Raw genomic sequence first — 9,908 nt, forward strand, 5'->3', positions numbered from 1 at the left:
CTGATCTTCTTATACATATTAATGAATTTTAATATAATAGGGATGCCTATCATTAATTAGCATAGATATTGGAGAACTAAAAAGGCAATGATGCTATTTTATTGCTTTAAAACATAAAAGGCAATAAAAAGGCAACATCACTGTTGCTGTGGTGTAGTGCTTTCAGAAATACTAACACCACCATACAAGAATCGGAAGTTCCTGTACTTATGCCAACATCTGTGTTTGACGATAACTACATTCAACACACTCCTAATCCTACAGGTGTCACAGTAATTTGTATTAAGAAATGAAAAAACTTTATAAACGCATTTCTGCAAAAATGTACTCAGAATCAACTTTATTTATAGCTCACACCTTTTTTTGCTAAAAATGCATAGTCATTACATATACAGTAGTCAGCATCCAAAAGTGTACAAAGAGTAAATTTTCAAACCTTCCCAACAGAACCAAACAAAATTCACACGTTTTGTTCATTGCATGCACAGACCCTTAAGTGTGATACCTCTTACTAAAGCGTGCTTGAATCTCTAGCAGACAGAATTGACTTGCTATAAACTGTTTCTCCATACTATTAACCCCCAGCTACAACCACAAATCCTAAGGCGTTCACATGAAACAACGAAGCCCTACTTCAGAATCCTCCATGTTCTGAGTATGGCCCAGGAAGCAATTGTCCTGAAAGCGGAAGTCTGCTGGTGGCGTTTCCTTTGAGCAAAAGCCTGCTTCCTTCGTCTTGGTCATTAATTTCTTACTGAATTCAGTGGAATGAAGCAGCATCTGTCTAAGCAAGTTGTGAAAATAATTTAACTTTATTCCACACCCAGCTCCAAGACACTAAAGGTCTTGAATGGCAGTCTGTGTCTTTCAGTGCATGTGACACTCCCTCAGCATCTTGCATCTCATCTGAGGAGAAGAGGGTAAAGTCTCAGCTGTAACTTGGGTGTTGGTTATGTAGCCCTGACTTACAGGTGTCTAACAGAAGCTAGGAATATACTTGGATAAGGCGAATTTCTAATGGTAAAGGCTTTGCCTTAATGAATCGCTCAAGCCCTTTGATGTCTTTGTCGTCTTTTGGGTTTTGTCTCCACTACTGCTACCAGTTAGAAAAGCTCTTAAAAACATTGTCCTCTACTCAGTGGTGCTCTTTCTATCAGTCCTTCCAGGAGAAGGGCAGAGTGGGCTAGCAGGATGATTAGTCAGGGCTCCACGGCAAAGGAGGAGTACACATCTGTGATAAGAAGATCCAAGTTCAGATTTCATTCAAGAATGGGATTGGCTCCATGTTGTTGAACTTGGGGAATGGGAGGGGAAAAGAGAAAGTTGTTTGTCTGATCAATATAATTTTGTGTTCCCAAATGATTACACATCTAAAAGCTTTGTTTGTTTAAGGTATTTTTAATTTTTACTCTGATACACAGTAGATTGAAGCAGGTTGAAATTCCCAATGTCAATTAATAGGTAATCATAGTCTTACAGACACTGATGGGAAATCCTGCTCCACTGGTTCACGGTAACTGGAATATAACCTGCGCCTAACTGAACAACGAGGCCTCATGTCAGCATTACAGTGCCCCTCGGTACAAGTTACCAGTGAGAATATATGAAGAGTATTTAACTCATGTATGTTTCCTCCTTACTCCTGACCCTTAAGCATTTAGTCAGCCCATTTACTACTGCTTAGGTCTTGATTGGTCTCCACCTGAAGCCAGTGGAAATTTTGCCATCAGCTCCAAAGGACACAGGATGTGAACCTCCTAGGAGTATGGCAATGTTGAGGGTTTGTCCCGAGAGTTCATGGTCTAGAAACATTCATGTTCCTCTCCCTGTGAGATAAGAAGCTACGCAAAAATGTAACATTCTCTCTGCCGGAGTTCAGTAATATTTCTTCTTAGCACCTAGGAGGGTCTTTGCATTTTTAAGTGCTTTACAAACATTAGCTAGTCTTCAGCACAACCCTGCGAGGTAGGTAAGGTATATTCTCCCCATCTTACAGATGTGGAAACTGAGACACAGAGGGTCAGATTCAACCCTGGTACAATTCCAGTGTTTTATGTGAATTAAATTCATTCAAAATGAATACAGTTTAAACAACTTGCCCTAGATTACAGAACAGGTAGTGGCAAAGCAGGGACAAGAACCCAGGAGTGCCTGACTCCTCAACTTGTTACCGGTCATTTTTACTCTCATAGGCAATGAAAAACAGTATAATCTGGGCGATTACTACAGGTATGATTTGCTTCTGTAAGGCATGTGGATGGTAATCATCTGAGTTTAGTGCAACAATACTTTATGAATGCGCTGCCTCAGAGATTTTACTTAAACATGAAGTAAAACTTTCATACTGTCATTTTCTGCAGGTGCACTGTTGACAAAAACCCAACATAGTAGCTGGATTCAGCAAATAAATAATAAGCGCAACACTTGGACAACTAAGCAAAACTACCATTTTAGCAAAAACCAACGTGTTTCTACTTTTAACTGCTAAATTTCTACAAGTGCAGCATGCAAATGAAACCTTTCCCTTTGTTTCCAGACTGCAGACTCCAGTCCTGCTAACGAAGCAGCTCAGAACTGCACAGATATCCTGGGTAGTGACATTCAAATGAATACACTGCAGAAGAAGAAATAGCGTGTTGCCACAGAATACGAGATAATTACAACAGACCAGGTATATCAATCTTGCACGCAGATGAGCTTGAAGCTTACGGGTTATTTGGAAGTGCTCAGAAGCTAGGCTTATTGAATATATGCCAGTGTGTGGACTGCAGTTCTAGGCACGTGCTGATTGCAAGGGGGGTGTCTTTGCCACCAACACTCTGGGAACTGGCCCCATCAACAGTCAGTTCACGTTGGCACAGGTGCGTCAGTCTGACAGTCAGTGTTGGCCAAAGACAGAAAGACACATAGACATTTTCAGGCCATACCCTTGTGCTCCCGTCCTCACCTCATCCCCCGTCCCCACACAGATTCTGCCACAAAAGGCCTGAAAAGCCTTTTTGGTTTTAAAGATGAGTTGTGGAGTCCACAGAGTAGACCTTATTGCAGGTACCTAAGCAATAAAAATATTATGACAGGTACTTATACAAAAAAGTTCATTTTCTAGGATGTCCTTATGCACCTAGTCTGCAGGTTGGACCTCCTGTCTGAGCTCTGGACATGCTTATGGACGTTCAGCCATGTGTGCTTTCATACCAAAAAGAGATCCTGCTCCCTTACAAGTCACACAAATGCTGACATTCACTTCTACATGAGCAAATTCAAGCACTATAATTATAGATAACTTGTTCCACTGTTAACCTCTTTAACTCAGTTTTGTTCCGTCTATATTTACAGAGACTGGCTACTGGACATGGCAAATGGAGCAATTCTCTGCATACATGTCCTTTACTGAATAAACACAGACACTCAGGTAGTGTTTCCCTAGATATTCTCCACACTTAATGTAACTTTTTAATTTGTAGCTACATTTTAAACAGACAAATGAACAAACATACATTAATTATAACTCTTAAAACCTAATCATATCTCCCTGTACCCATTCACTCCTAATTCATACAGCCTGCTTACAGTGGCTCAGACAGCCGTACTTGCAACCAGGATTTACAAATAATTCCACGAAGTGCTCAGGCCCATACATGTGCCTCAATATTTTGCCAACAAAAACCTTTAAATGAAGCATTATTTTTAATATCGGAGCCAGGTACCAAGTCTGCAGTGTGACTGGGGCTCACAGGCAACTCCTACAACAGCAGTAAGATTCCAGTAAAATTGCAGCTGGTTGCAATCCAACCTTTATACTGTTATCTGCCGTTGAGATATATATAGACGACCCTGTGTGGCCTAACTGCAAATATCAAATGTATTTTTACAAGTTAGCAACAGCCTTTTTTGACATTGCCTCTTGAGATGTCCTCTACATCGTGACTGACAAGCACAAATTCATTATACAGTATGCTTTAAAAGCCTTTTTCTTACATTTGGCTTTTACTGTTGCTTGTTTCTGAGCTGTCTTCTTGTGCTGAAATTTGCTGTCCCCAGCCTGATTTCTTTCTTAGTTTTTAATTGCTGGTTGGACATGCTAGTGGCATCTCCCAGGCAAACCCTTTCTACATAATTAGTTTTGAAACTTGGATGAGTCATTGTGCTCTAACTACTATGCCTCTATTATTTTAACTTGAATGCAGCACATTTCAAAGATTTTGGCCTCTTTTTGCAGTTGTGGAAATTCATGGGATGACATCGTTGAAGGTCTTAATCTGTTTGCTTTCTATTGTGAGTTTCCAGGTTTTTTTACAATATAAAGCACGTTTCAAAGCATGACAGTGTGGTGAACCAGCCTCCTCTCCCAGTGGTACAGATCATTTTCTGCTTTATTGGCGGCTGAATAAAGCAATGCCGTATTTATGACAAAACTAAATGAAAATATGTAAAATTAAAAATACATCATGTAGTTTTCATTTTCTTTTAATGCAGGTAGGCAAATAAAAACAGAATGTAGACAGCCACACAGGGCCATGCTGGTTTTTATGGCCCACCAGTGATAACTCAAGAGGCCACAGTCTGGGAACTGCTGTTTCAGAAAATTCTAGCTGATCTTTTTAGAAGACCACATGTGACCCTACCACAAATTATACACTAGCAGAATTGTGGCAAAGAATACATACTTTTGTTAGGCCATTCTCATCATTCACTGAGAATTTAAAAGATCCAAACCATTACAGTTAAAATGGGTTGAGATAAAAGATAAAATGAAGTGGGTATAATTTTCTTTTAGCTTATCAGCTTTCATAGGGAAATTTTCACAAAGCTGACATCGGTACAGGACATATCAATTCTTGGTTTCTCTGATGATTCTGACCCATATTAAGGATCTGACCCCATAATTACTAGCTATAGTCCTTCCTATATTCCTATTGTAAACAAAGGGGGCTTTGTTTACAGAAGACTATGGGACTAGACTCAAAACATTTTCTTGGGGTTCGGGTGCCATTTCCAGGAAAATGGGGAAGACTTGAAGACTTGGGCAGAAATGTTTCCACAAAAGGGGCACAGAGGCTGAGTTAAAGAGCTACTATACTGTTGCGCAGTATGACACCAGTGTTTCCTAAGGAAGTACCACCGTTCCTTTTGCGAATGGGGTATACAAGCAGTTCCTCACCTGAACGTCAAGTTGTAAACCCCTTGTGTAATATTATTGCATACTTGTTACTCCTGTCAGACAGAACCAAAATGCATCTGTTTAAAATCTGCACATAGTTTACAAAAATGTCTCTTTATATAGAGAGAGTAAGTTCAATCTACAGTCAGCTGTTTGTCGTGTGTCAAGGATAATACCTGGGTTGCCATGAAAAGATACTGCTTTGGAAAGTATCTCATAATTTTTCCCTTTGAACTCCGGCAAAGCTTCTGAAAGAGGATGTCAAAATCCCCAGCTGCAGCCACAACTAATCAAAATAGGAAAAGATGGGGAATGATGAGAAAGTGCTAGCATCCAGTATTTGTAGAACCGGATTTTAGGTCCTGCTCAGATTCAGCGGTACCTTGTTCTGCAACTATTTTAGGATGGTAAATCTGACAGTATGCTCTAATTAAAGAGCAGAAGAAACCAGTTCCATGTAATTCTTCAAAAGATCCAGAATAAGATCTCATGCATCAGTTACTCTCTTTATATCCACAGAACTCCCACTGAGCTTGGCAGGGGCTTATAGAAAGTCTGGCATCTGACTTTGACTCTAAAGGGCTGATTTGGGGGTGATTTTCCCGGGCAGATAAAGGGGCCCCTTAGCAACCCCCTTAACACAACAGATGTTCCTGACGTGCTGGGGGAAGAGCCACGCCATTATGCAGTGCCCTTCTTCTCCCCCCACTCCAAACTAGTTTGACCCCTTTCTGGTTCAGCTATTTTACATATCCCTCTATTTTATTTCAGTATCCGAATGGCTACACCAGCCTCTCACTGTCTGTCTAATTAAAGCCTCTCCTTCAACTAGTAATTCTGTAATAATTCACAGCTGGTTTTCCTCTCTGTTAAATCTATTGTTCCCTGGCTGAAAAGGCTGCAAGACCTTAGAAACTATAGATAGCTATTGATTTGTTTGTATTTAAAATCCAGTATGTGGCTGCAAAGGCCTGTTACAGTATCACAGAGGAGATAAATGTCAGTGCATAATCTGCTAGGAAATTTCACATAGGAGTTGATTAAAAGTCTATGAGTAATCATTGCACAAGTGTCTTCAGGTGTATATATATATACACACATATATATGTAGCTAACAAATATATAGCTAGATATATAAATATATGTATGTATATACACAGCTAGTTTAAACCTAATTGTTACAAAATTAGTAAGTGGCATTCACAGTTCATGCATTCTTCCTAGTAGCAGAGCTAAATTATTTCAGCTTATACTCTAAGCAGCAACATACCAGTAAGCGTTTGCTTGCTTCCCCTGGTAACCTAGTAGTTTAAAGAGCATGAGCAGTTCCGCCATGGTCATTTTCTCTGGCAACCACCCGCGAAAGGGACCTGGCTCTTCCATAGGTGCGTTTCTCCCAGGTTTCACAGCATCTTCAGGACACGGTGGGGCCGATCTGAGGGTCACCAGTCTGAAGGTCGCTGGGCCAAGGCTCTCCAGCCGAAGGGTTGCCGGTACAGCAGTTGCCATCTTGAGGGTCGCCAGCCCGGCTAGTCCTGCTTGCAGAGGTCTGCGACCTTGAGGAACCTCCTGACGACCACGGCCAGGCAAAGCGTCAGGAGCAGCATATACCCCACAGTGCCCAGGTAGGTGGGGGCGGCCAGGGGTGCCTTGAGGAACTCGGCCAGCCCATCCTCCACGTAATGCACCTGGTCGTAGATGCTGAGGAAGGTGAAGATATGGAAGAGCTGGTGGCTGTGCCCCACGATGTCGAAGAGCCCCGGCTGGATCCGCTCGGGGATTTTGCTGACGTTGAAGAAGGCAGCCACCAGCAGCCAGAAGTAGCGCCGGTAGAAGTAGACGAAGAGCGTGGGGTTGCGGGTGCGGAGGTCAAAGAGAAGGCTCTCCAGCATGATGGGGCAGGCCATGCTCAGCGGCATAGCAAAGACGAAGGTGCGCACGGCAAAGGGGTAGGCGCAGCAGGCGGCACGGCTGCGGCAGCAGGCGGCCGTGCAGCCCACGGCCAGCGCCAGGGCCACCGGCAGCACCAGGGCACGGTAGGCCGCGATGGGCAGGCTGCAGTCCAGCTGCCAGCCCAGCCGCTGCTGCACATAGCGGCTCATGGCACCGGCATCCAGCAGGCTCAGCCCTGGCAGCAGGTAGTAGGAGTAGGCCACGGTGCTGGCGAAGCCGTAGTAGCTGATGGAGGCATAGTCCAGGTAGAAGAAGGTGGCACGGAGGCGCGGGGAGAGGCAGCTGAAGAGGTGGGCCGTGCAGCTCATAGCGAAGGTGAGCAGCACCCCCGAGGCGTAGCACCAGAGGGGCAGCAGGGCCGGGTGGTGGAAGGGCACGTCCCCGGCGCCCCGCAGCAGCAGCAGTTGCCCGAAGCGGCTGAGGAAGAGCAGCAGCGGGATGAAGTGGGTCCAGAAGTTGAGGGTCTCGTTGGTGGGCTGCAGCACCGAGGCCAGGCACTCCTGTGCCGAGCAGTGCAGCCGCCGGTAGCCCGAGAGGATGAAGCACTCCACGAAGTCCTCGGGCACCTCGTCCCACCGCAGCAGGGCGGCAGGGCGAGGAGGCGGCGCCGCCTCCTCCTTGTCCCCCTCGCCGGCCGGCATGCTGCTGGCCCCGCCGGCCCCGGGCCCCCCGGCCGCCCCCGGCCCGCCGCCCGCCGCCGCGCCCCGCCGCCGCCGCCGCCCGGGCGAGGCAGAGCCGCTGCTCCCGCAGCCGCCGGCGGAGGAGCCGCGGTGGCTCTGCGCCTCGCCGCCGCCGCCGCCCCCGGCAGCATCACTCATTGCAGCAGGGGCAGTGGCGGCACCGCCGCGGCTCCTCCCGCCCCGCCGCCCGGCATCGCGGTAACTGGAAACCGGCGGCGCATCCAGCGCTCCCCGGCAGCGGGGAGAGGCGCCCCCGCCGCCCCGGGTAGGGTTTCCCGCGGAGGGAGGCGCCGGACACCGGAGCCCACGTTAATGATTGATGCGGCCGCAGCGCAGGGGGGCCGGGCCCGGGGGAGCCCCGCGGCCGCCCCGGCCGAGCCTCCGCGCAAGGCGGCGTGCGGCCCTCGGGGCCCCTCCGCGCCGGCAGCGCGCCCGGGGCAGCGGGCACCGGCACCCGCGGGACGGAGCCCTCCCACGGGGGCGCCTCGGCGCACCGAGCACAAAGCGGGGGGGCGGCGCGGCGGGGGGCAGAAGCCCCGAGGGAGGCGGGGCGAGCCCGCGGGGTCGGGAGATGCCCCGCCGGCGGGACAGGCCTGGGAAGTGGCCCCGGCAGGGGACATCTGGCACCTGGGGGCACGTCTGCCGCGTGTGCTTCGGTGGGGCCGCCGGAGACATGGTTTCTGTGGTGATATTATCCCGTGCCGGGAAGGCAGGCGTTTTCCCGGGCCGAGCGCTGCCGGCCGGGCCGCCCTTGCGAGCGGGGGCTGCCCCCTCCGCAGCTCGGCGCTCCCGGCGGGGCGGGGGCCGCGGTCACGGGCGGGCAGCCCTGCGCTGCGCTGATCCGCAGGCAAATCCCGCGTTTATCGGCGGTGCGTTATGCAAGCAGCACAGTTACATAATCAGAATATAAAAATACAGGGGAAAGCACTGTACAGGTGTCACGGAACCTTAATGTGCCTGCAGTAAATCGCGGGCAGCATGGAAAGGTGAGTAACGGTGCCGGTGCAGGTGGAAGCCCGAGTGAGGGATCGCTCTCCGCTGCCTCAGTGTTTCCTTTTGGTTTGTTTTCAGATGGCCTTAAACACCGCGTCGCACTAGGTTTTCAAAGGTGATACTCATGTATATATGGTCATACGGTATACGAGCCGAGGTCCGGTGTAATGAGGACATTCTGCCCAAAGATTTTCATAAAAATCTTCTATTCAATAGTGAGTTGTGACAACGTGAAAGATCTTCTGAACAAGGAGAAAATGAGAAACAGGTTTAAAAAAATTGGCACAAAAAAAGAGTAGTAAAAATATGTTGCTGAAAGCGATTTTCAATGCATTTTTCATTAAAGTACTGATTTTATGGAACCGTCAAAAGTAGGGCAGACTGGTGACACTGCTTACAGCCTTTATAAAAAATTACACAGGGGTCCTGCTGGGAAAATAAACACGACTGAACAGTGCTGAAAAGCCAAGGGGAGGAGTAAAACTTTCAACTTAAACAAAATAATTCAACTGAAAGAGACTTACTGATGATCCTAAAGGTCTTTTCCAACCTAAACAGCTCCATTCTATGATATTTTTAGGTAGCGGGCCTGATGTGCTCTGATGCTAATGCATGTTAGAGGGGGCGCCTGGTGGCGTGCAGGGACACACCAGCCGGACACTCCTGGAGGAGTGACAGAGAGGGCTCTGCCTGCAGCGAGCCTCAGCTGCACCCGGAGCCAGCAGGGCCCGCTCAGTGGGCTCTGCAGCGCGGGGGTTAGGGAGGGAAAAGGCTCAGCCTTGGGTGGAGGTCGGGCTTCTCGTGGACAGGCTCCCTCTGCACCAGAGAGACCACCCTGAAGAAGAGACAGGCCAGATGCTGGGCCGTTTGCTGCATTACCATATACGTGCCCGGTGGTGAGGGGGCTGTAAGCTAGAAGATACCTCCTTCCCTGCCCTGCTCCCACCACACACCACACCACCACACCACACAGGCAGGCACTCCCAGCAGCGCTCTGGGGATCGTTTATCCCAGTCCGTAAGTGATACTTTCATTGACAGTGGTGAGTGCCATTGCAGGCCCTAAGGAAGAGGACCAAAGTGACTGTGATCTTCAGCCTCCCTCACCAAGGTTAGATAAGG

At 48.1% G+C, this 9,908-nt stretch overlaps 1 protein-coding gene across 1 annotated transcript; it reads right to left on the reverse strand.

Moving 5' to 3' along the window:
• Positions 1 to 311: 311 nt before the first annotated feature.
• On the reverse strand, positions 312 to 9,473 carry PAQR9 (progestin and adipoQ receptor family member 9). Its single transcript, XM_037407329.1, has one exon. The coding sequence runs from the start codon at positions 7,930 to 7,932 to the stop codon at positions 6,691 to 6,693; it is 1,242 nt and encodes a 413-aa protein (XP_037263226.1). The 5' UTR covers positions 7,933 to 9,473; the 3' UTR covers positions 312 to 6,690.
• Positions 9,474 to 9,908: the final 435 nt, after the last annotated feature.

Source organism: Falco rusticolus, chromosome 13 (genome assembly GCF_015220075.1).
Source record: "Falco rusticolus isolate bFalRus1 chromosome 13, bFalRus1.pri, whole genome shotgun sequence".
Taxonomy (NCBI): domain Eukaryota; kingdom Metazoa; phylum Chordata; class Aves; order Falconiformes; family Falconidae; genus Falco; species Falco rusticolus.